Source organism: Salmo salar, chromosome ssa12 (genome assembly GCF_905237065.1).
Source record: "Salmo salar chromosome ssa12, Ssal_v3.1, whole genome shotgun sequence".
Taxonomy (NCBI): Eukaryota; Metazoa; Chordata; class Actinopteri; order Salmoniformes; family Salmonidae; genus Salmo; species Salmo salar.
In genome coordinates, this window is record NC_059453.1 from 53,818,940 (window position 1) to 53,846,463 (window position 27,524).

At 41.7% G+C, this 27,524-nt stretch overlaps 2 protein-coding genes across 5 annotated transcripts in view; both read right to left on the reverse strand.

The window, feature by feature from the left end:
• Positions 1-10,611, reverse strand: part of LOC100136526 (peroxisome proliferator-activated receptor delta) — a 38,998-nt gene extending 28,387 nt beyond the window's left edge. The window contains exon 1 of one of the 2 annotated variants that reach the window (XM_014131867.2): positions 10,107-10,611. The gene's annotated coding sequence lies outside the window, so the exon portion shown is untranslated. The remainder of the gene's footprint in view (positions 1-10,106) is intronic. The other variant, XM_014131866.2, reaches the window with a different exon arrangement.
• An 809-nt stretch (positions 10,612-11,420) lies between these two features.
• On the reverse strand, positions 11,421-27,474 carry LOC106565117 (differentially expressed in FDCP 6 homolog). Of its 3 annotated transcripts, none has more exons than XM_014131865.2 (12): positions 27,322-27,474; positions 22,728-22,868; positions 22,465-22,647; positions 22,069-22,296; positions 21,785-21,931; positions 21,419-21,527; positions 20,985-21,172; positions 20,670-20,780; positions 18,903-19,069; positions 13,068-13,266; positions 12,425-12,511; positions 11,421-12,248 (listed from the first exon to the last, which is right to left on the reverse strand). In XM_014131865.2, exons 1-12 carry the CDS (start codon positions 27,415-27,417, stop codon positions 12,192-12,194), a joined length of 1,713 nt encoding a protein of 570 aa, XP_013987340.2. In that variant the 5' UTR covers positions 27,418-27,474; the 3' UTR covers positions 11,421-12,191. The 3 variants fall into 3 exon arrangements, with proteins under 3 accessions (XP_013987340.2, XP_013987339.2, XP_045547977.1); XM_014131864.2 differs by having other exon boundaries at positions 12,421-12,511; XM_045692021.1 differs by having other exon boundaries at positions 12,409-12,511.
• Between the last annotated feature and the right edge of the window lie 50 nt (positions 27,475-27,524).

Consider the following 27,524-nt stretch of genomic DNA (forward strand, 5'->3'; position numbering starts at 1 on the left):
CATGTCAGAGCCAAAACCAAGTCATGAGGTCGAAGGAATTGGCCGTAGAGCTCCAAGACAGGATTGTGTCGAGGTACAGATCTGGGGAAGGGTACCAAAACATTTCTGCAGCATTGAAGGTCCCCAAGAATACAGTGGCCTCCATCATTCTTACATTGAAGAAGTTTGGAACCACCAAGACTCTTCCTAGAGCTGGACGCCCGGCCAAACTGAGCAATCGGGGGAAAGGGACCTTGGTCAGGGAGGTGACCAACAACCTGGTGGTCACTTCGACAGAGCTCCATAGTTCTTCTGTGGAGATGGGAGAACCTTCCAGAAGGACAACCATCTCTGCAGCACTCCACCAATCAGGCTTTTATGGTAGAGTGGCCAGATGGAAGCCACTCCTCAGTAAAAGGCACATGAAATGAGAAACAAGACCATGAGAAAAAAATATTCTCTGGTCTGATGAAACCAAGATTTAACTTGTTTGCCTGAATGCCAAGTGCCACATCTGGAGGAAACCTGGCACCATCATGCTGTGGGGATGTTTTTCAGCGGCAGGGACTGGGAGACTACTCAGGATTGAGGGAAAGATGAACGGAGTAAAGTACAGAGAGATCCTTAATGAAAACCTGCTCCAGAGTGCTCAGGACCTCAGACTGGGGCCAAGGTTCACCTTCCAACAAGACAACGACCCTAAGCACACAGTCAAGACAATGAAGAAGTGGCTTTGGGACAAGTCTCTGAATGTCCTGTGTGGCCCAGCCAGAGCCCGGACTTCAACCCAATCAAACATCTGGAGAGCTCTGAAAATGGCTGTGCAGCGACGCTCCTCATCCAACCTGACAGAGCTTGAGAGGATCTGCAGAGAATGGGAAACTCCCCAAATACAGGTGTGCCAAGCTTGTAGCGTCATACCCAAGAATCGAGGCTGTAATCGCTGCCAAAGCTGCTTCAACAAAGTACTGAGCAAAGGGTCTGAATACTTACGTAAATGTTATTTCATTTTTATTTTTTTTATACATTTTTCTTTAAATCCTAAAAACCTGTTTTTGTTTTGTCATTATGAGATATTGTGTGTAGATTGATGAGGGGAAAAAACTATTTAAGGCTGTAACGTAACAATGTGTTAAAAAAATCAATGAGAGTGAATATAAATATCAACACTTATGCACCTGAATCGTCTGCCTCCGGAATATCTGGCCTTGAGACCACATCTCTACGTTACTTATTTCAGACTCTACAAGGTGTTGAAAGCATTCCACAGGGATGCTGGCCCATGTTGGCTTCCCACAGTTGTGTCAAGTTGGCTGCATGTCCTTTGGGTGGTGGACCATTCTTGATAAACATCGGGAAACCGTTGAGTGTGAAAAACCCAATAAAAATACAAACTCAATCTACTTTAAAATGACTAAAACCAAATCTGTGTAGAAATGATAATGGACCTTCATTCGTACAGTTTCTTGACTGTCCAGGTCGCTAACAATCACTAGACCGTCAAATTCCAAAAACAATGGATAGAGGACAATTTTTTGCTAATTTTGACAGCAAGAATATATACATTTTCAGTGCGGCACTCCGGACATCGTTGAAGACCGAATGTGGTAGAATGATTTTTCAACGCCGATACCGATTATTGGAGGCCCAAAAAAAGCTGCTACCGATTAATCGGCCGATTATTGTTGTGTTGTATACATGCATACATACATACCTGAAGTGACAACGATACTGAAGTCTGCTTAGGAGACAAATACTCTCAACTGTTTGAATAATAAAAATAGAGTTTAAGTTACCTGTGATGAATGCTGAAAACAAAAAAAAACTGTAATTTCTATATGCAGGAAATCCTATTTTAATAATGGGCATGGTAATAATTGACTACCAAAGTGCGAGTCATAATTCCCATGACACCTAGAAAAATCTGAAAAGCGGTTCCTTCATTTATTCCATAGGATATTTTTAGATTAACTTAAAATAAGGTCTGTGTTTGGTTTAGGCTTACACCACCTTGCCAATTTTATAACTGTGTAGATATCCATAGGATATAACTGATCAATATAAGCGAAGATAATTTTTTTTGTAGAGTGGATTTATGAAAATATGTTGACAAACGTTACCTAGTGAGATTTACACGGGTATCAAAACGCTGAGGCGGTTTAAGCACAAAACACAGACCTTATCTGAAGTAGATCAAGACATTCTCTTTGGAAGACATGAACGGTAAAATAACGAAGGAACCCCTTTCAAGTTCAGCCGTAAGTTATTACAGGAATTATGACACGTCGACTATTTCTCTCTAAACCATATACCTTTGACTATTACGAGCCTGCTGCTGCCTACCACCGCTCAGTCAGACTGCTCTATCAAATATCAAATCATAGACTTAACTATAATATAATAAACCTTAGGTCATTAATATGGTCAAATCCGGAAACTATCATCTCGAAAACATTATTCTTTCAGTGACATACGGAACCGTTCCGTATTTTATCTAACGGGTGGCATCCATAAGTCTAAATATTCCTGTTACATCGCACAACCTACAATGTTATTTCATAGTTCCGTAAAATTCTGGCAAAATTAGTTCGCAACGAGCCAGATTCTGTATACCCTGATTCTGCGTGCAACGAACGCAAGAGAACTGACACAATTTCACCTGGTTAATATTGCCTGCTAACCTGGATTTCTTTTAGCTAAATATGCAGGTTTAAAAATATATACTTCTGTGTATTGCTTTTAAGAAAGGCATTGATGTTTATGGTTAGGTACAGTCGTGCAATGATTGTGCTTTTTTCGCAAATGCGCTTTTGTTAAATCATCCCCCGTTTGGTGAAGTCGGCTGTCTTTGTTAGGAAGAATAGTCTTCACAGTTCGCAACAAGCCAGGCGGCCCAAACTGCTGCATATACCCTGACTCTGTTTGCAAGAGAAGTGACACATTTTCCCTTGTTAAAAGAAATTCATGTTAGCAGGCAATATTAACTAAATATGCAGGTTGAAAAATATATACTTGTGTATTGATTTTAAGAAAGACATTGATGTTTATGGTTAGGTACACGTCGGAGCAAAGACAGTCCTTTTTCACGAATGTGCACCGCATCGATTATATGCAAAGCAGGACAGGCTAGATAAACTAGTAATATCATCAACCATGTGTAGTCAACTAGTGTTTATGATTGATTGATTGTTTTTTTTATAAGATACGTTTAATGCTAGCTAGCAACTTACCTTGGCAACGTAAAGCAGGTGGTTAGAGCGTTGGGCTAGTTGACGTAAGGTTGCATCCCCAAGCTGACAAGGTAAAAATCTGCAGTGCGGTAGAAGCAATTGTTGTCCTTATTATGAAATTATCAACTTTCCCCATTACATCTAAAAATTACCATATACACTGATTGTTTAAAGCAAAAAAAACTAAACTATTGCTGATGGTGAACCTGCTCAAAATAAAATGTAATGTAGCCTAAGCACCGATCAGCAGGTAGGCTATATAGCCGGATGCGAGTCCTGTCTCAGGCGGTTGGTTAGGCTACTTTATTCCAATAAACACAATTTTCAACAGCACATTTGATAATAACCTAGCAAATTACATTGGTTGTCACTAAACTAATAAAGCCTAATATTGCGCAAGCCATTTTACAAACATTTGAATGCTGAAGGTGATGCGCAGCCTACGTGCGAAGCAGCGCACAGTTTGACTAGGCTACTGATATTGCCTGGGTTGTTCGACATGCAAAATGACTTGATCAATGACTGTCAACACAGTTACATGCTTAGTTTGACACAGAAGGCGAGAGGGAGAGAGAGGGAGGGGATGTCCAAACTCAGAATGTTTCAACACTCTTGGTTTGACCACCAGACAACAGAAAGAAAGCAGTATGGCAGTGGAAGGGAGAACAGTAGCAGGTGACCCGACTGTGGTTTGTGACTATTATAATATCCAATTGTAGCCAAATCCGTTGCAGTAATTCCGGTAAATAATTTTTTTTGTAACCCTGTTACCAATTTGCTAACAGAATTAAGAGTTTACTTACTTAAAGGGATATGCTAGCAGATAACCATACACTTCCAGTCATTGCGCTAATGCTAGTTAACATTGGCTCGCCAAACTACCGCCAACTTCCTTCATACTGGACAGAGAGACAAAAATGGTATCCATGAGTTCATCTGACTCAAGGGAAGTAGATAAAAGGTTCTCATTGCCAAAATTCTGAAGTATCCCTTTAATAATTTATAAACAAAATTGATATCAGTAAAATCATTATAACTAATTGGTAGGTCTAGCATTACTTGTTACTTTGTGAACTTTCAAGATTCTCCCTAATGAGGGAGAGAAATTTGAAAATATCTTCAAGATATGTGGGTTTTTGGTAAAAGGTTAAAAAAAAAGGTGAACAATTTCTCCAAAATGATATTATAGTGTTGATATTAGTTGGCAGGGGTCATTACTTCAACATTGTGTTTTGATGTATTTCTGATAACATCTACCAGAAAGTCCTTAAAGGTTTCTTAGACCTCTTTTCCAGCTGTTAATACAGAAATTAAAGCCTTGACTTATGCCACATTTTTAAGATGGAAAATGGTTGAAAGATTTCCCCAAAATAGACTCAGCTTTCATTTGACACCCAATTTAATATGCTCCTATGAACTCCACCTGTTGGTGCTCATGGGTTCTTTTCGATGAAAATGTCCATCTAGTTTTAATTCTGGTAGTTGTTAGTTCTCAAAGATGATCTTACTTAAAAATATTTCGCTCCATTATATTTATTTTGTACTTTATATCTGGTTTTAGTCTAAGTTTAAACTGAAAACTTTTTACCAATTATACTGAACAAAAATATAAATGCAACATGGAACAATTTCAAAGACTTTACTGAGTTACAGTTCATAAGGAAATCAGTCAATTGAAATAAATGCATTATTGCCTAATCTATGGATTTCACGACTGGGAATACAGATAGGCATTTGTTGGTCACAGATAACTTTTTAAAAAGGTAGGGTCGTGGATCAGAAAACCAGTCAGTATCTGGTGTGACCACCATTTGTCTTACGCAGCGTGACACATTTCCTTCACATAGAGTTGATCAGGCTGTTGATTGTGTACGACTCTTCAATGGCTGTGCGAAGTTGCTGGATATTGGCGGGAACTAGAACATGCTATCGTTCACGTCGATCAATGTGTGACATGTCTGGTGAGTATGCAAGCCATAGAAGAACAGATCTTTGTGGGCTATACTCAGCCTTGTCTCAGGATGGTAAGTTGGTGGTTGAAGATATCCCTCTAGTGGTGTGGGGGCTGTGCTTTGGCAAAGTGGGTGGGGTTATATCCTGCCTGTTGTGCCCTGTCCGGGGGTATCATCGGACGGGGCCACAGTGTCTCCCGACCCCTCCTGTCTCAGCCTCCAGTATTTATACTGCAGTAGTTTGTGTCGGGGGGCTAGGGTCAGTCTGTTATATCTGGAGTATTTCTCCTGTCTTATCCGGTGTCCTGTGTGAATGTAAGTATGCTCTCTAATTCTGTCTCTTTCTTTCTCCCACTCTCTGAGGACCTGAGCCCTAGGACCATGCCTCAGGACTACCTGGCCTGATGACTCCTTGCTGTCCCCAGTCCACCTGGCCGTGCTACTGCTCCAGTTTCAACTGTTCTGCCTGCGGCTATGGAACCCTGACCTGTTCACCGGACGTGCTACTTGTCCCAGATATGCTGTTTTCAACTCTCTAGAGACAGCAGGAGCGGTAGAGATACTCTCAATGATCGGCTATGAAAAGCCAACTGACATTTACTTCCGAGGTGCTGACCTGTTGCACCCTCGACAACCACTGATTATTATTATTTGACCCTGCTGGTCATCTATGAACATTTGAACATCTTGGCCATGCCCTGTTATAATCTCCACCCGGCACAGCCAGAAGAGGACTGGCCACCCTTCATAGCCTGGTTCCTCTCTAGGTTTCTTCCTAGGTTCTGGCCTTTCTAGGGAGTTTTTCCTAGCCACCGTGCTTCTACACTTGCATTGCTTGCCATTTGGGGTTTTAGACTGGGTTTCTGTACAGCACTTTGTGACATCAGCTGATGTAAGAAGGGCTTTATAAATACATTTGATTGATTGAAGAACAGAGACATGTTCGACATCCAGGAATTGTGCACAGATCCTTGCGACATGGGGCTGTGCATTATCATGCTGAAACATGAGGTGATGGTGGACGATGAATGGCACGACAATGGGCCTCAGGATTCAATGCCCCATTGTTAAAATGCAATTGTATTCATTGTCTGTAGCTTATGCTTGCCCATAACCCCAACGCCACCATGGGGCATTTTGTTCACAACGACATCAGCAAACCAGTGCCCACAGGACACCATGAAACATTGGACCAAGACTTACATGTTGAGTTTATATTTTTGTTTAGTGTATATTTTTTTTCACATCACATTTTTGGGAGTGGTGGCCATGTTTTAGCAGCAGCGGCCCATCGCTGCTAAATGAATATAGGGGAAACACTGCAAGTGCCTGCTGCACATCCCACTGCAGCATGAATAAGTCAACATCAGCAGACATGCCCAAGCCAACCCACAAGTCCATGTCCTTTCACACGGTGGTTACTGCCTAGTCAGACTGATGAGATGTGAAACCACACAATGTGTCTTCACAGCTCTAGTCAGTGTGTGTGGTGCCACTGCAACTAAACTGCACTCCCCAATGAGCAATGAATATGAAATATTAACAATGACTACTGAAATGCCAAAGACATGATCAAATGACAGGCTGAGGATAATGTTTGCTTATAGAAAAAAAACAGACATGACACCAAGTCAACAACTCCAGCATTGTATCCTGCTTCCATGAAAAGTAGATGCTTATAGCAATACTAACCTCTACAGTCCGATTAACTAATAAGTTAAGGGACGCTTATCACCGAGATGCACCCAAAGGGTAGCTTACCTTGCTTCACGACCACTAAACCCATAATAAGTTGAGTGATGCAATTACACATCTAATTGGATAGATCAACACACTTTCTGGAGAGAGTACTAATCACAGACCCCTTAAATCCTGCTTACTGACACTGCTGGGAAACAACTGTTGCTTGCTAGTTGCTACCTTGGTTGACAACAGGGGGGGGGTCAGACCCATCTAGGCAAGCAACGGTAAACCAATCTCTGCCATTGATTATTTAAGCAATAAGGCCCGAGGGGGCATGGTATATGGCCAATATACCACAGCTATGGGCTGTAGTATAGGCCTGCTATTCATTGATTACAGCTCAGCGTTCAACACCAAAGTGCACTCAAAGCTCATCACTAAGCTAAGGACCCTGGGACTAAACACTGACTGGTTGCAGCTTATAATAGTAATAAGGCACCTCGGGGGGTTGTGGTAAAAGGCCAATATACCACGGCTAAGGGCTGTGTCCAGGCAATCCGCGGTGCGTCGCGCATAAGAACAGCCCTTAGCCGTGGTATGTTGGTCATATACCACACCCCCTCGTGCCTTATTGCTTAATTATAACACAGCACCATGCATTGTGGCCTTTGCAACCGTTAATGTGCTGAGTGGCAAAATCTAGGCCTGCCTCCCAGCTAGTCTAAAATGACCCCTGCAGCCAGATGTGTGAGTAAGTGTATTAAGTGTGTGTGTAAGTAACAGCACACCCCCAGGAGAGCTGAGAGGGAGACAGCGCAAGCCCGAGGGCACTGAGTACAAGGAAGAAAGGAAACTCAATTCTCCACCAGACAGACAGTGTTACCCCCTGCCATAACAAAACCAAAGGGGGGAGCAGGGGTAAAAGAGGAAAAGGGAGAGAACGGGGGAGAGGAAGACCGAGAAAGAGAGAGAAATAGAGATTTAATGAATAAGAGTTGGAGCATTTGTGGGAGTTGAAGAGGTATTAAAAAGGAGATGAAATAGCAAGGAAAGAAAGACTGAGGGAGTGTATGAGAAAAAGTGAGATCTCAAAAAGAGGACTAAAATATGACACACAGAGGCTAGATAGCTGATGAGAGCATAAAAGCATCATGTCTGCTCGTTATTCCGAGTGCCTTTCGGCCCAATGTGGGCTGCTTCTCTCTGGTATCTGCTTGTGGAACAAGAGTTTAGGAGAAACAAACACTACCACAGCCGTTATGCAACCGTTTCCACTAACACTACTCGATAGACAAAGAAACCACAACTAGACCAACTCAAAACCTCATCAACAGCTAAAACGACGAGGGTTCACTTAAAGTTCAACCTTTAGTTGGACTGTTTCATTTTCTGTGTGAAGTTGAGACATGGTGGGAGCAAGTGTCAATTTGAGAGACGTGTCCCTCTCCAAGTGGTATATTCCACTGATATGATGAGCCGGAACCCTAGTCAGCCAGCAGACTGAATGAATGACTGACTGACTGTCAGTCAGTCAGACAGTCAGTCAGACAGTCTGACTCACTCACTGGTGGAATCTCTATCCCAACTGAATTAGATAAGACACTGAACAAACAGTTAGTGCTGATAAATTGTGAAATTAGATAAGATTCTAGGGAGAATTTAAAAAAATATATATATTGTGGTCTACATCTGTTTTTGCATAACTATAGCATATACAGTACATTTAGCTAGCTACTGCTTGTCATATTTAACAATAACTTTAGCACATTTTATTACAATAATAATTGTGATTATTGAAAAGGGACGCAGATGGTGTAATAACACTGTCATAAAAATAGCTTTCTACTGTTTACACTTGAGGTTATCATATCATCTCTTCCTCAGGTCATAAATATTCTGTCACCAAAGCAATGAGATTGCGATGAAATGGGAACTTCAGTTAGTTAGTCAGTCTGAAAACGGTCACTGCTATCAAGGATCCTTTAGACGTTCCTACGGGGGTATGGACAGTGGTGTAAAGTACTTACGTAAAAATACTTTAAAGTACTATTTATGTAGTTTTTTTGGTGTATCTGTACTTTACTATTTATATTTGACTAATTTTAATTTTCTACAGTCCTAAAGAAAATATTGTACTTTTTACTCCATACATTTTCCCTGACACTCGTTACATTTTGAATGCTTAGCAATACACTAAAATGGTCCAATTCACGCACTTATCAACAGAACATCCCTGGTCATCCCTACTGCCTCTGTTCTAGCAGGCTCATTAAAAACACATGCTTCGTTTGTAAATTATGTCTAAATCTTGGTGTGCCCCTGGATATCCATACATTTTTTAAACAAGAATATTGTGCCGTTTGGTTTGCTTAATATGAGGAATCTGAAATTATTTATACTTTTACTTTTCATACTTATGTACATTTTAGCGATTGATTACACTTACTTTAGTATCAAAAGTAACGTTATATTGAAAACCAAATACTTTTCAACTTTTACTCAAGTAGTATTTTACTGTGTGACTTTCACTTGAGTCATTTTCTATTAAGCCATCTTTACTTTTACTCAAGAATGACAATTGGGTACTTTTTCCACCACTGGGTATGGACGTCCCAACAGTACCAGATAGCACGGGCCGTATGAAAACTAAACTAGTGTGGTGGAACTGGCTAGTATTCTTAGTATCTTGGTAGGTAACGTTAGTCATCTTGTAAAATCCAAAACTAACCATGTTATCGCCTGGTGCTGTACTAGCCTCACATAGTTAACGTTAAATAACTATTTCAACACTCACAAAGTTGTCTAAGTGGGTGACCCAATGTAGTTTGTCAGCAAACTCAACGGATTGGAGTTTGATAGCTAGCAGTTAGCTAACTGGCTAGCTAAAATAGCTTGTCATCTGGCTCTAATCCCTCACGTGATACTTAATCTATCCATAACACAACAACAAATTATTTGTCCCATGCAGAGACATTAGCAAGCTAGCCAAACTGTTTGTCTATCTAACTCTAAAGTTAATTAGCTAGCTAGCAAACAAATATGTATTGTGAGCTGGTTGGAGCAAGCTAGCTATCTAAAATGGCTAGCCAAACCAATTCCTATGTCTGCTTGAATGGGCTCTGATTTGGGATAGCTAGCTAACGAGCTAATGCTAATGTTAGCTGGCTAGCTACAGTAGCTAGCTATGCTTGAGGCTCAGCACAGTTCTGGTAAGCTTTCCGATATGCTAACGTTGGTTAAAGTCAAGATAATAACATTTTACCTTTGATGCATGCAAACAATTGATCCAAGCAGTAGCTAGGTAGCTGAGCTAGTTGGATCCTGGACAGTCCGACTTTCGCCTGATGAGGTGTTCCTTGCCTGCTCTATTCCACGTTCATTAACGTCGAAAACACGGGAATATTGTTTCTTCTACTTGACAAACTCGAGGTGGGACTTTGTCAAATTAAAATGTTACTAGCTTTTGTCGCATTTTTGTTCATTAGTTGCATATCCTGAAGGTTACTCGTGTATGTTGGTCGAATGGAGTAGGGCTTGTTATTCCCAAAGTTTTTGGGGTTTTCACCTCAGTCAGCTCCGCTCCACGATCTGTCAAACTCATACGGTCGTCACTAGTTACCACAGCCACAAGGTCATAATTATTGCTAAACCCCGCCTATTTCTACAATTTCTCTTCTTAAAATCTGATTTTAAACCTAACCTTAACCACACCGATAACCTGATGCCTAAACCTAACTTTAAATTAAGACCAAAAGCACATTTTTGTTTTCATGATGTTCAGCGATAATAGCCAATGTTGACTTTGTGCTTGTGGTAACTAGCGACAACCCTCTGTCATACATCTGTCATGGTTTGACATCACACCATCCGATGAGCACGTAGCGTAGTGTGTCACCAACGCATGTGTGTCAGTGCTTTCACTGTATTGATTTTAGGGTCCTTTGCTTTTCAAAATAAAGAAGCAAATAACAGCACGAGCAAAGTTCACGTTTAGCGTACAAAACATTTACTTAGACTTTAGGAATGAATGTGCACAGTTCTTTAAGTTAGCACATCCATATATTGAAATTCAGTCTTAACTGTCTGGAGAAAAAAAACGTAAAAAGGTTTAAATTCACCCAAATCAAATGTTGGAGATCTTCTACGTTTCTATGACAGTCAGCAACCCATAGGGTGTTCTTCTCTCCCTATTCCACATCTTAAATGAGATTCATCATGATTTAACTGGATTGGTGATTTATTTATTCATCACCTGATATTTGTTATCTGTTTGTCTGTCTGTATGTCTGTATGCTATATGTATGCCTGTAGCTTGTTGAAAGGCACATTTCCCTATGAGATATTCAAGTATTCTATTATACTGGTATTCCATTCACCACCTTTCCATTTGGCTTTATTGCCAGTATTGTCAACCATATTGCCACTAGGTGTCTATCTTAACCATGTTTTCTGCAGAGGTTGAGGACAGATTTGGCAGAGTTTTACATGTCAGCAGCATAGTTTGGGGTTGGATGTGTATAAAAGCAGACTGCTTCAAGAGAAGTCGAAGGAAGTCGCAACCACAGGATACAGTATGTAACAATCATAAAGCGTTTATTTCCATTTCAAACTCGTCTGCCAGTTCAGGAGAAAATATTAAAAAGCGTCATCATCCAAGTGGTCCTATGGATTTATTTAGACTCAGTTTGTTAATTATAAACATAAAACGTATCAATTGATTGACAACTTCTATGTTGTGGTCAGTTAGAGTTTTTGTTTATAATTACAATTAAAACAGAATAAACATATTGATGTTTTAAATTTGAAAACTTTCCTCCGATGAAGGCGCCAAGCATTATTAGCATTATTCTGATCATATTCCTACCATCATAATAATTCACTAAGGTCAGGGAAAGAGAGAAAAGAAAGGTCACACTCACAGAACATAAAGATATCCTTCACGCAAAAACACGTCCTTTAAGTAAACAGAAAGTGATCTGATAGTACATTTCGATTTGAATCATATAGCTGACACTCGTATACAGAGTGTCTTGCTCAAGGGCACATCAACAGATTTCTCACCAAGTCAGTCTGGGGATTTGAACCAGCGACCTTTCGGTTTCTGGCCCAACGCTTTTAACTGCTAGGCTACCTGCCTCCCTAGTACAACCCCAGTGGTATGTATTTACATTAACATTCTTAAAAAAAATAAAAAGTAGCTTGGGGATCTTGGGCCTCAGGCACAGTCCATGTCCTCATTGGAGGCTTGAGACAGACGCCTCTCCTCTCTTCCACTGATGTTCACTCTCTCCTCACTTCTCCTTCTCTCTTTCATTCCTCTGATGGTACAGGCGTAGGCCCGGGTCTCTTAGGGAGGGCACAGACACAACTGGGACCCCTGAGCTTCCAAGAGAGGGTCTTCTCTCTGGGAGAGGGAGAGAGTGAGGGGGAGGAATGAATTTGAGAGAGCGAGAGAGTAGAGAAAGAGAAAGAAAGAGAAACAAAATGCAGGGAGGACAAGGACAAGGGGGTTGACACAGGCACCTGTTCAAACGTAGCTTTATGCACTAGAACACTTTCCTCACCACTTATCTCACCTACCGGTCCATTAGGATGTGTCAGTCTGTTCACCTGGATGTTCCAGTGTTTGACGCTGGTGCTGGCATGTCGCAGCTTCCTTTGAGCAGCCTGAGTGAGACCATGGAGAGGGACGGGGTGAGAGATGCAGGGGAAGAGAATGAGAGAGGGAGTGAAGGAGAATAGAATGAGAGAGGGAGTGAAGGAGAAGAGAATGAAAGAGGGCAGTTAGAGAATACATGTTTGTAGTTTATACCGGACCCAGAGGCCACTGTGCTTCACTTTGAGATGCTTATTATGATCAGATAAGAAGGAGCATAATATAAAACACAGGGCGCACACTGACACACATACAGCAAGTACTAAATAGACATCATGGGACCTGAGTGGGGGAAAGTACAGCATAACTATCTACACTGACCTCTAAGACCCTGAACCTTATCTTTCCGTCCTGTGGCTTGTTTCAGTACATTCAACACCCACACATATGCACGTTCACATGCATGCCCGTTCACACAGATACGTGTGTGCAGCAAAGGTGGTTAAGCGGACTATGACTGCTTGATGAGTAGCTGTGGGGTAGCTGTACTTGTCTGGACAGTGGTTCCCTGATATACTATACACTTAGCAGAAGATCTGGGTTTGATACTGATTTTGTTGCACTCACTGCAATGTCCTGGTCCATTCTGCGCCGGCTGGCCCGAACCTTCTCCAGCTGGTGTTGGGCCTCCTCCAAAGCCTGGGACTTGGTTACCATCTCCTGCCTGAGCTCCTGCTTCTCTCTCTGGGTCTTCAGGATGTACTGCTCCTGTTCCTCCTGGAGGGCCAGCAGGGCCTTCATCTTCTCCTCCTCCTCTACCAGCAGCCTTGGGATGAAGAGAGAGAAGGAGAGCCACCACCATGCAGGGTTCTAGTCACAATAGCACACTGACCCTGGTTGGAGCTCTAAAAATAATGGGCTGGACCTATGGTAATAATGTTACAGTTACAGAATAGGAATGCCCAAACTTATTGTATATTCTAAAGCTTATTTTTGTGACAGTTGTGACAATAATGAAGAGACAAATCAAAGAGCACAGTTATGACAATGTCATAATGGAAAGACCAATCAGAGAGCAGGGTTATGGAAAAAGTAAACATGAAAACACATTACGCCCTAAGATGTTCAGTTCCTGAGTAAGTAGACAAACCACAAGTACCGCACAGAGATGACAGGAAATCGTTGGCGTCTCTCTGAGTGTAAACATGTCTACTAACAAAAAACGGTGTGTGTGTGTGTGTGTGTGTGTGTGTGTGTGTGTGTGTACTCGCTTGACTGAGGGTGCCATGCATTTGAGCTAAACAGAATTACAGCCAAATCACTTCAGGTTAATATAAGCTTTAATATTGCAGATAGGTTTTGGGTTCTATAAAATTAATTGTTTGCATCAATTCTACTCCCCATTATTTATTTATTTTATTTGTATTGGTATTCCCCAGGGCAGCTGTTTAGGCCCTTTTTAAATCTTTACTAATGATATGCGAGTGTGTCTATGTTTGCGGATGACTCAACACTTTACACGTCAGCTACTACAGAGATTGAAATAACTGCAACGCTTAACAAAGAGCACAGTTAGTTTCAGAATGGGTGGCAAGGAATAAGTTAGCCCTAAATATAAAAAAAACTAAAAGCATTGTATTTGGGACAAATCATTCACTAAACCTCAACTAAATCTTGGAATGAATCATGTGGAAATTGAGCAAGTTGAGGTGATTAAACTGCTTGCAGTAACTCTGGATTGTAAACTGTCATGGTCAAAACATATTGATACAACAGTAGCTAAGATGGGGAGAAGTCTCTCCATAATAAAGGCAGGTCCTACAGGCCCAAGTTTTATCACACCTGGACTACTGTTTAGTAGTATGGTCAGGTGCCGCAAAGAAGGACTTAGGAAAATTACAAAAGGCTCAGAACAGGGCAGTATGGCTGGCCCTTAAACGTACAGGGAGGAGCTAATATGAATGATATGCATGTTAATCTCTCATGGCTCAAAGTGGAGGAGAGATTGACTTCATCACAACTTGTTTTTGTAAAAAATGTTGACAAGCTGAATGTACCAAGCTGTTTGTTTAAACTACTAGCACACAGCTCGGACACCCATGCATACCCCACAAGACATGTCACCAGAGGTCTCTTCACAATCTCCAAGTGAAGAACAGACTATGGGAGGCGCACAGTACTATATAGAACCATGACTACATGGAACTCTATTCCACATCAGGTTATTGATGCAAGCAGTAGAATCAGATTTTTTTTAAAACTGGTAAAAATACACCTTATGGAACAACAGGGACTGTGAAGAGACACACGCATATGCTCACAAGTGCTAGCACAAGCACTCTACACACAAGTACATTGTCATATTGTTGTATGATGATATTATACATTTTGTATTGTAGATACACTGCCTTCGGAAAGCATTCAGACCACTTGACTTTTCCCACATTTTGTTACCTTACAGTCTTATTCTAAAGTTGATTAAATAGTTTTTTCCCCCTCATAAATCTACACACAAATACGCCATAATGACAAAGCAAAAACAGGTTTTATAATAAGGTAAATATCATATTTACATAAGTATTCAAACCCTTTACTCAGTACCTTGTTGAAGCACCTTTGGCAGCGATTACAGCATCGAATCTTCTTGGGTATGACACTACAAGCTTGGCACACCTGTATTTGGGGAGTTTCTCCCATTCTTCTCTGCAGATCTTCTCAAGCTCCGTCAGGTTGGATGGGGAGGGTTGCTGCACAGCTATTTTCAGGTCTCTCCAGAGATGTTTGATCGAGTTCAGGTTCAGGCTCGTACTGGGCCACTCAAGAACATTCAGAGACTTGTCCAAAAACCACTCCTGCGTTGTCTTGGCTGTGTGCTTAGGTGAACCTTCCACAGTCTGAGGGCTTGAGCGCTATGGAGCAGGTTTTCATCAAGGATCTCTCTGTACTTTGTTCCGTTCATCTTTCCCTCGATCCTGACTAGTCTCCCAGTCCCTGCCGCTGAAAAACATCCCCACAGCATGATGCTGCCACCACCATACTTCACCGTAGGGATGGTGCCAGGTTTTCTCCAGACGTGACGCTTGGCATTCAGGCCAATGAGTTCAATCTTGGTTTCATCAGACCAGAGAATCTTGTTTCTCATGGTCTGAGAGTCTTAAGGTGCCATTTGGCAAACTCCATGCGGCTGTCATTGTCATAAGCGTCGATGAATGGTGACCAAAATGCAGCGGGTATAGTGCTCATCTTTCTTCTTTATTTGAAAGAACACTCAAAACAAAATAAACAGACGACGAAACAGTTCCATAAGGCACACAGGCTATACAGAAAATAACCACCCACAAAAACACAGGAAAAACAGGCTGCCTAAGAATGGCTTCCAATCAGAGACAACGAAAGACACCTGCCTCTGATTGGAAGCCATACCCGGCCACACATAGAAAAGAAACATAGAAATAGAAAACTAGAACCAAAATCCCCTAGAACCAAAAAAACCCAAAACACACAAAACAAACACCCCCTGCCACGCCCTGACCAACTACAATTACAAATGACCCCTTTTACTGGTCAGGACGTGACAGTCATGTACCTTTAACTGAGGAGTGGCTTCCGTCTGGCCAACCTACCATAAAGGCCTGATTGGTGGAGTGATACAGAGATGGTTGTCCTTCTCGAAGTTTCTCCCATCTCCACAGAGGAACTCTAGAGCTCTGTTAGAGTGACCATCAGGATCTTGGTCACCTCCCTGATCAAGGCCCTTCTCCCCTGATTGCTCAGTTTGGCCTGGCGGTCAGGTCTAGGAAGAGTCTTGGTGCTTCAAAACTTCTTCCATTTAAGAATGATGGAGGCCACTATGTTCTTAGGGACCTTCAATGCTGCAGAATGTTTTGGGTTGCCTTCCCCAGATCTGTCCCTCGACACAATCCTGTCTCGGAATTCAACAGACAATTCCTTCGACCTCATGGTTTTTGCTCTGACATGCACTATCAACTGTGGGACCTTATATAGACAGGTGTGTGCCTTTCCAAATCATGTCCAATCAATTGAAGTTACCACAAGTGGACTCCAATCAAGTTGTAGAAACATCTCAAGGATGATCAATGGAAACAGGATGCACCTGAGCTCAATTTCGAGTCTCATAGCAAAGGGTCTGAATACTTTTGTAAATAAGGCATTTCTGTTTTTAATTTTTACATTTGCTAAAATTTTGATATTTTTTCTTTTCGCTTTGTCATTATGGTGTATAGTGTGTAGATTGCTGAGGATTTAAAAAAAATCTATTTTAGAATAAGGCTATAATGTAACAAAATGTAGAAAAGGTCAAGGGGTCTGAATACTTTCCGAAGGCACTGTATGTAGTGGTGTAATAATGTTATATGATGTTCTGTTTTATCTTTTGTTTGATATGTAATGTAAGTGCCTTAATGTGTTTGGACCCCAGGAATAGTAGCTGCTACCTTGGCAGCAGCTAATGGGGATCGCTAATAAATACAAATACATACAGTATATTCCTAATTTCCTCTCTGCAAGAGCTGGATTTTCATCCAAAGCGGCCAATCCACCATTAATTCTGATTTTAACTCCAACCCTCCGATGTCCACAGATTAACCCATATTTCCCAGTATTAGGCCTTTTTGCTTTTTCCTTTTGCAAAACATCCCTCCATTTTACTTTGACGTCTTGAGGTTCTTGAACCTCCCTATTTTAAACATTTCTACCGATATTGCCCTAAAAATAAATACTTTACCCAAGAGTATAATGATATTTCCCATTGACTGTTTGTGGTTTTTCAGATCTCCTAATAATACAATTTGCAGGTCCAGCTGAACCCTCAATTTATGACATGACAACCATTCCTAAACCTGACTCCAAAAGCCAGCCACTGAAGGACAGTACCAGAAAATATGCTCTATTGATTCTGTTTCCTTGTGACAGAGTTTGCACAGGGATGATTGTTCACATTTTGTATTCAAGACATACATTTTTTTCAGTTTTACTTTAGTCCTTATTTCAAGGCATGGTGAAATAGTTTTATTAATTTCCCAAAATGTCGAAATATATAATTCCAGACATTATGTGATACTCGTGTGTCGGCCAGTGACAAAAAAGCTCAGTTTATTCCTTTTTAAATTCAGGCTGTAAAACAATAAAACGTGGAAAAAGTCATGGGGTGTGAATACTTTGAAGGCACTGTATCTAGATTGTACGTTTTAGTTTGAATGATTCGGTATGATTCGTTTGATATGATGAACGAATCAATGATATTTGAATCATTGCAGGGATGTGACAAATGAAATAAAAGTATTTACGTTTAAAACTGACATTTAGCATTTAAATGATAACAAAAAAATCATACAATTACGTGAATTCACAACTCAGATATGACCGCTAAGGGGCAATGCAGTCTAGTCTACCGCAGTCCTGACTACTTACCGAGACGGTCTTACTAGTTACCAAAGCCACAAAGTCATAAAACCCTCCTATTTCTCCGATTTATTTTCATAAAACTGAATGTTAAACCTAACCTTAACCACAGTGCTAAACTTATGCCTAACCTAAATCTTAAATTAAGATCAAAAAGAAAAAAAATATGAATGAATTTTTACGATAAGGCCAATATTGACTTTGTAGCTGTGCTATCTAGTCAAAACCCCACCAGACGGCGCTCACTATACAGCTATCGCCCCCACCCCACTCAGCAACGATTATCTGCTGTGTGCCTCTCCTCCGTGTTCTCACTTCTCATTAATGTGATGGCTCATTGCAGTGATGTATGACAGCGTATTCATAGACCTCCAATAATATGTTCTTACCACACATACTGTTGTTTGAGAGCTCGAGCTTGCAGAGAAATCATTGTACAATTTCTCCATCCAGGCAGTCAAGGTTTTTCGACATGGCATCTTGTTTCTAGACGTGCCTTACGTTTAGGGGCCCATTGAAGTCGACGTCCTCTACCATTGACATGGCTGCATATCAACTTCAATAATTTCTTTAATCAGTATTGGGATTTTCTCAGTCTGTCCCTTGCAACTTGTTATGTGACTTCTTACTCCTGAACTTATTTAGGCTTGCAATAACAAAGGGGTTGACTACTTTTTCAATCAAGACATTTCAGCTTTTCATTTTTAATTAATTTGTAGAAGTTTATAAAAACATAATTCCACTTTGACATTATGGGGTATTTTGTATAAGCCAGTGACACAAAATCTAAATTGAATCGATTTTAAATTCAGCATGTAGCACAACAAAATATAGAAAAAGTAAATGGGTGTGAATACTTTCGGAAGGCACTGTATATACATGTGTGTGTTATCTGACCAGTGTGTGTGCGTGTGTGTGTGTGTGTGTGTGTGTGTGTGTGTGTGTGTGTGTGTGTGTGTGTGTGTGTGTGTGTGTGTGTGTGTGTGTGTGTGTGTGTGTGTGTGCTGTATATATCTGTATGTGTGTGTGTGTGTGTGTTACCTGGCCTGTGCGAGGCAGTAGACCTCCTCGTCTTGTCTAGCTCTCATCTCCTGATGCAGGGCCTCCTCCAAGCGGAGCTGCATCACCTCCAGCTCCCTTATCCTCCTCCTCTGACGCTCCGTCTCTACCTCCTTGAGGGCCATTTCTGCCTGAATGCTGACCCGCGCCTGGCCCACAACAAACACACCAGGACAAAGCCACAATTAGACCCGTAAAGATCTATAGAGTTGGGTCCTTCTCCTCATTGTCTCACCCCTCATACCTTCCTCCTCCTCAACCTTCCTTGAGTTCCTTCTTGCTATCCTTCTCCCCGCCTCCTCTCCTCTAGTGGGTGCAGTGCTGTTAGACTTTAGTGCTGCTTTTGATGTAATTGATCATAAACTGTTGCTAGGTAAATTTATGTTATGGTTTTATTTCTGAAGCTTTATCCTGGATGGAAAGCTACCTTTCCAGGGGAAGGCAAAAGGTTTTCTTTAATGGTAGCTTTTTGGACTGTAAAGATTTACACTGTGGTGTTCCTCAAGGCAGTTGCCTAGGCCCACTACTCTACTCTATCTTGACTAATGATTTACCATCAGTAATGAATAAAGCAAGAGTGGTTATGTATGATGATGACTCTACAATGTATAGCACTGCATCAGCATATAATGAACTAACAGATGTATTGAGCAAAGAACTATGAACGGTGTCTTAGGGGGTTAACATTCACAAATTGGTGTTGAATATTTCTAAAACATCATTTATTGTATTTGGCATAAGATATATGCTTGCTGGTGACCCTCAATTGAACTTGTCAATGGATGGGTTGTCTGTGGAACAAGTTAAAAAGTGTCACATTGGACGCAGCTCTATCCTGGTCTGAACATATAGGTAAAGATTGTAATTAAAATGGGTAAAGGCATTGCTATAACAATACATGTTCTGAGGTTCTATCAGACCTATAGTACTGTCCAGTCATATTGTCATCTGCAGCAAAAATATCTTAAAAAGCTCCAACTCGCTCAAAAAAAGGCTGCAAGATTGGCTCTTCATTGATCTACCTGTATGAATGTCAACCGATTGCGCCATCATCTCTCATGGCTTCCCGTTGAACAGAAATTATTATCCAGTCTTTTGATTTTCTTTAGGAACGTGATATTTTTAAACAAACCAAAGTTTTTTTCTGACCAATTAGTGTATACTAGGAACAAACATAACCACCAAACCAGACAGGCTAGTTCAGGACAACTGATAACCCCCAGACCAGGGATAAATATCCTCAAATCTACATTAATACTAGATGGAGCCATCACTAAATGGAATTCTTTACCAAATCACATTTCTCAGGTAAAAACTAAATCCACCTTCAAGAAAACAATAAAATAACTATGTTTGGTGACAGAATGATGGCCCCAACAGCACAAACTGTCATTCTGTTACGAAACTATGCATCTGCTGTTCTTCAAGTACATGTATTTTTGTAACATTTTCTGTGGACATCGATAAATATAGTCCTTGTGCATAGCATTTTATGGTTTGTTTAACTTAGCAATCATTGTTTTTGATTTGGCATACATTTTAAAGTGAAAAATCAGAGTCTCAGCATCACTCTGTTACCGTGGAATAGTCTTTCTGTGTTGGACCCCAGGAAGATTAGCTGACATTATAGTATCATCTAATAGGGATCCTAGTAAAAATTCAAATTCTCCTTCCTCTTACATCCACCTTCTTTCCTTACACTGATCAGCTCACCTCCTCCTCAACTCCCCGCTAACCTTTTCCTCTCACCTCCTCAGCCTGCTGTAGCTGTTCCTGCAGGGTTCTCTGCAGCTCCACATGTTTCTGTTTCCTCTTCTGCTCCTCCTGCAGCAGAGCTGTCTGGGCCTGCTTTTGCGCATCCTACAAATATAACAACAGTTATTGTGAGGCTATTATAACATCGCTGTTCAATTCTCTCTCTCTCTCACACACACACACACACACACACACACACACACACACACACACACACACACACACACACACACACACACACACACACACACACACACACACACACACACACACACACACACACACACACACACACACACACACACACACCTGTAGTAGCTCCAGCTCAGCCAACTTGCTCTCCCTCTCCCCCTGGAGGAGGCGCAGACTTTGGAGCTCCTCCTCCTTGGCGGTGCGTCTCCTCTCTCTCTCCTCCCTTTGCTCCCTGCGTCGCAGCTTCAGGTCCTTATGCAGGGACTTCTTCCACTCCACACACAGACGGATGGCTGTCTGGATCGCTGCAGTGACAACATACAGTAGCCTATACATCATACAGTATGCCTGAAGCATCATCATAAACCAAGCCAGATGAAGGGCAAGAGAAAAATCCAGGTCCGGGCACTCATTAAAAGCCTTTAGATATTGAGCGTATTGAGCATTTAAAACACTGACGCATTGTGGCTTTCGCCTTCATCAAGGTGTGAAATGGCTATTTTCTCCAGGCTTTAAAAGCCCAGTGTGTACTGTACTGTATGATCTCTGACCTGTGGTCCACTCCTGTCTCTGCTTGGTGTCGGGGGCGCTCATCTCGTAGGTCTTAGTGAGCGTCTTCACACAGAACATACACCTCTTCCCCTCCTTCTCTGGCAGCACCTGTCAATGCAACCACAGTGGTGAGAACATAACCACCATAACAAACAGCATCATCCACACACGACATTTTGTATTGATAAAAAGAATGGGGTGGTTCCTATTCATTCAAGTATGTTACCCTATCGACGTCTTCTCTGAACAAATCCCTCCTCCCAGCTCTGCCCACATTGGCACCCTATGCCGGAGGATTTAGTGTAGGCCTATCCCCCGTAGTACCTTCATCCATTCTACATAACCCCTAACCCAGTGTTGTGTACCTCCACACAGCAGTTGTGGCCCAGCTCGATGCAGCCTTTACACTCCTTGCGGTCCTCACTGACATAGTAATGCAGAGTGCTGGGCTGGAGAGAGAACCAGCGCTCGTTCCAGTTCCTCCGCAAGTGGCCCTTCTTCCACAGATACCCCTAAGGACAGACACATACGGCCACACAAAGTTACACATGCCTAATTATATAAATACCATATTACACGTTGATTACATTTATATTATATGCATACTAACACAAACATGTCTATAAATTCTCTTTATGTTTAAAAGCACCTGTTTTATGATATTGCCCGCTATCTCCTGGTAGACCTTGTCTATCGCCATCGTAACAGAGTCCTTCTCCATCCCTCTGGTCAGCCTCCCGGTGTTGACAAAGTCCAGGAAGGCCCACACTGTGATGCCGCTTTGCTGCACAGCCTCCTGGGAGATGAAGTCTTCCACGTCCACACAGCTCAACTCCACACTCATGGCTCTGCAGATCTTCTTCAGGAGATATTCCACCTGCAAGGTACCATAGGGAATGAATAGAGCACATCATGGGACAAATCCTAACTTGAGACAGAATTTTCACCCAAATCTCCCGTTGACATTGTTGCAAGACATTTTCATGAAAAGAGGGAAGAAAAGAGGCAAATGATTTTGGATTACCGTCCAGGGCTAAGAACTCACCTCCTCTGGGACCAGGACCAGTGGATAATCGTCTTCCGACAGGAAGTTGAAGAGGCACCAAAGATGGAAGGCATCTTTATCAGGCAGAACGTCCACACCATTTTTAGGCCGGTAGTTCTTTTTGGCACTGAGGGTCCAGCAGAACTCATCTACATTCTCCTTAACAAACGTGCCCTCAACCACCTGGGGTCAGAAAGAGAGGATGCCAAGTGTGTTTGTGTGTGTGTGTTGTGTGTGTGTGTGTTTGTGTGTGTATACAGTACCTTGTCCAGTATGAATTTGTTGAGGTAGGGCATGTACCCCTGGTTGGACACCGGCCCATCATCATCGTCTCTGAAGTGGTCCTCTAGAGCCACAGGGTCGTGTGGGATGTTCAGCGCAGTGTATAGGTTATGAGACAACACCTACAACTCATCAGCACAGTGTATAGGTTAGGAGACAACACCTACAACTCATCAACACAGTGTATAGGTTACGAGACAACACCTACAACTCATCAACACAGTGTATAGGTTACGCGACAAGACCCACTAAGCACGGTCTGACGATTACTTATTTTGGATGTCTTTTTTTGGTATTTGTTTTTGGTGCCTTCCATACCAGCCTTGATTTCAACGTCAACTAACTTCGGTTTTTGATCTGGATCAGTCCAAATCTGAACCAATCATAGATGTCTATGTTTGGTTCAGATTTGGTACAGTCTGGACTGGTCTGGATTTCAACGTCCACGGCATATTAGCAATATGGTGTAATTTCTTGATGTGGCTGTTCGCTGATATCAGGAACCGCCCATTGGTGCCTGCCATTGGTCAGTCCATTGATACCTGCCATTGGTCAGTTCCGGTGGTATGAGACTGATGGTTTCTCGACACAGATGATTTGTTTACATAGCAGGTTAGGATAACTAATGTGGCAGGTTAGGATAATTAACATAGCAGGATAGGTGAATGAGGTTAAGGTTAGGAAAAGGTGTCAGGTTAGGTTTAGCTACAATGACACAATTGTCAACAACTGTTGTCCCAGACATGAAAGAAATGACCATGGAACAATGGCGAGCATCAATGGGTGTAACTTGAAATCAAGAAATGCCAATATCAGAAAACGCCACTAATTGCGGTCTGCAATTACACCCTTCTCTATACTAGGCCTAAACATAGACATCTTTAATTGATTCAGATTTGGTTCGGTCCGGACCGGCCTTGATTAGACCCAAACATAGAAGTCTGCTCTGCTCTACTCTATTGATTAAATACAACTGTACTGTACTCTAGGGAATTAAACTGCACTGTACTGTACCGTACTGTACTCTACTGAATTAAAATGTACTGTACTGTCCCACAAGGTGTGAGAGAATGGCGCTGAAGTGCAAATTCGGGGTGTAGGCTATGATAAACAACCTCTCCTGGAAAATTTGGACTGCCACAATTTTATTCATTGGCTTTTCATTTTTTTTTATTCACCAAATGCCGGCAATTACCAGTTAAGGGAGACCCTGGAGGCATTTTCCCGTCAGTTGTGTTGTCCATTGCATACTGATGGTTTTGCCATAAAAATGGTTGCGTAGGTATAGTGAATGTGCCCTTCGCAGGTGCCCTCTGGTATTGTATTGGCAGGTGCCCTCTGGTATTGTATTGGCATTGTATTGGCAGGTGCCCTCTGGTATTGTATTGGCAGGTGCCCTCTGGTATTGTATTGGCAGGTGCCCTCTGGTATTGTATTGGCAGGTGCCCTCTGGTATTGTATTGGCAGGTGTAACGTTCGTCGTATTGAGTGGACCAAAACGCAGCGGGAACGTGTATACTCATCTTCTTTATTAGAAGGAAAAAACACAATCAAAATACTTATACAAAATAAACGACGAAGACAGTCCTGTAAGGCAAAACGCTATACACGGAACAACTACCCACAAACACGGTGACAAAAACCCCTACTTAAATATGACCTCCAATTAGAAGCAACGAAAAACAGCTGCTTCTAATTGAAGGCCAAACCAAAAACCCTGAACATAGAAATAGACTAAATAGACACAGACATAGAAATATACTAACATAGAACATTGCCCAAAAACCCCGAAACACACTAAACAAACACCCCCTGCCACGCCCTGACCAAACTACAATAACAAACAACCCCTTTTACTGGTCAGGACGTGACAGCAGGTGCGCTCTGGCCAACAGCTTGCAGATACAGTGCAGGTATAGCCTGCTACATGATGAGATAATTATGTACAAAAGTGTCAGATTATTTTTATTTGTCAAATGGCAGCCACGCATTGATCATCATGCCACCAGAATAAGACCCTTGATATTTATTGAAAGGAGCATCAAGCTCATCACTGTGGACTTTCACCACCCTGTATAAACTGCATGCTTGTAACGGCCGTCGTCAGAATTAGACCAAGGTGCAGCAGAGGATGTGTTCATCATTAGAATTTTAATTCAAACAGAGAACACTTTACAAAAACGAAACAAAAACAACCAGAAACAGTCCTGTCAGGAAACACACTGAACAGAAACCGTTACCCACAAAACCCAAAGGAAAAACATGCTCCTTATGTGTGACTCCCAATCAGCAACAACGAACTTCAGCTGTGCCTGATTGGGAGCCACACACGGGCCCAAAACAAAGAAATACAAAAAACCTAGAAAACGAACATAGAACGCCCACCCAATGTAACACCCTGGCCTAACCAAAATAAAGAACAAAAAACCCCTCTCTATGGCCAGGGCGTTACAATGCTTTCCCATGATGTGGTGTTTTTTTTTGTATCAAACATGTAAGCTACTTTGCCGCATATAAAAGGCAAATCGTTTAAAAAGTGAAACAGTAAATATTTATGCTACATTGAAGCGTTATGTTCTAGGTGTGCGAGGAATAGCCGTATAGATTGGAGAAGAGGCAGAGCTTGTGTTAGTGTTTCCTGAATAACTGGGCCTGCCGGGAGAGGATGTGGCCACATTATTATAGGACGTCTTGGGAGAATGATCTGCAATCGGTATAAAAAATGCAGCCAGACTGGCCAGCTACTGTGCCTTTCTTCTAAACTGTGGAGAGTAGACCCACAACTGATCCAAATGGAATGAAACATTCAAATTACAGGGCTTTTGAGCTGTTATTTAAATGACGTTTTCACTGCAGCCTAAACCAGGCTGGGATGTTGTACTCACTTGAAAACAGTAATGCAATTATTCATTGCATTTTGGTGTTGTAAACTAGTCTAGGTAGGATCATTTTATTGTCCCTAAACAAGATCAATAGGGGAGATTTTTGAGTTGTGTGTCTCATGTCTTCGCTGCTCTTTCATGCGCAAAGATGCACCTTGCAATTTGTTCTTGTCGATTCATATCAAAAAATGTATACAGATTTGAATGCGTTTATGTGCGGCATGATTGCTAGTTAGCCTATTGCAGATCTGGACAAACGATCCACATACAACTATTACTATGAATGGTGCATAGTGGGCAGGATAGACTGTTAGACTGGTCGACTATACTGACCTGTGGTATAGTATAAGTTAGCATACGGAAAAGCGTAGTGCATAAGGGAAGTACCAAAACACCATGATATAGGGGAAGTGCATGCCAGAAGATGAGGAAATGTGGCTAGGATGGAAGAAATGATATAGTAAAACCTGCAAAAAAGCAAATCTAAACCAAGGAAAACATGTACTATCCTCCCCTGTTCCCCCCCAAAAAACACACAACCCTCCCCAAAGCAAAATGCGATCTGACCGTTACTGGGGACCTACAAGTACAGTACAACTCATCAACAGTATGTACAAGTTATGAGAGAGAGGAGTGGGGGAGAAAGAGAGAGCAAGAGAAAGAGAGAGAGATGGGGAGAGACAGGGAGAGACAAGGAGACCCACTGAGCACACACTGGTTGAATCAACATTGTTTCCACATCATTTTATTGAAATTATGTTGAACCAATGTTAAATAGACATTGGATTGACGTCTGTGCCCAGTGGGGATACAGAAAGAGTCTCTAACTGACTCTAACTGGGCTAATTCCTGGGATTATGTATGGGCCAGACTACCGCTGGAATGGAGAGGCAGTAATCAGTAATCTGCTATGGTGATAGGCCTATTTCTATATTCAGAGGCAGACCCTCTCTGAGCACCATCATGCATCTGGGTGGCTGGTGGTGTGTTATTGCTCCTGTTTGTTATTCTAGATTTGGGGAGAGAGGACAAAGGTTAAAAAAAGGTGATCGAATATCAATACAAGGGGTTTGTTCAAGCAATAACATTGCGTGTGAAGCTCATGCTACAGGAAAGCTCACACCCACACACAAACACACCAACCCACTGGGCACAAGTGTCAGTTCAACATCTAGTTTTGATTTACATTTGGTTGAGTTGTCAACTAACATGAATTCAATGTGAAATCAACAAAACGTTCCACCATGTCATTGGATGTAGATTTTTTTTTAAGAAAAAAAAAAGAAAGACAAAATGACGTAAAAATGTTGACTCAACATCATCACATTTAATGTTTTGGTTGAAATGAAGTGGAAACAATGTTGATTCAGCCAGTTTTTTCTCAGTGGGAAGTGAAAGAAAGCATTTAGCTAACAGGAAAGAGATTAGACCTTGAAAATAGTGTCTAATTCGGTTGACCTAACTAGATCAATAAATAAATAAGAAAATTGTGTGTTGATAACAGTGATATAAAAAACATAATTTTCCTCAAACAGGGAAAAGATAACAAACAAAAACAATTAAGGGTAAAAACGTCAATAACACACAAACCAACACATTGGAAAGGCAGAGAGACACACTGAAGCAAATCCTTGCAATCCTCCCAGCTCTTTGACCCCTATGCTGACCCCTTACTTGACCCTTGACCTCTCACCTTTAGCTGGGACTTGGACACCTTCCCGCTCTTCTCCACATCCAGAGAAGTGAAAGCATACCAGATGGACTTTAGCAGTTCAGCTCGCAACTCCATGACTGCCTCCGCTCAGCTCTGCTTATTTTACTGCATTGCTGTGTGTGTGTTTGTGTGTGTTTGTGTGTGTGTGGCACACAGACCTGTGTTTGTCTCAGTAAACCCCC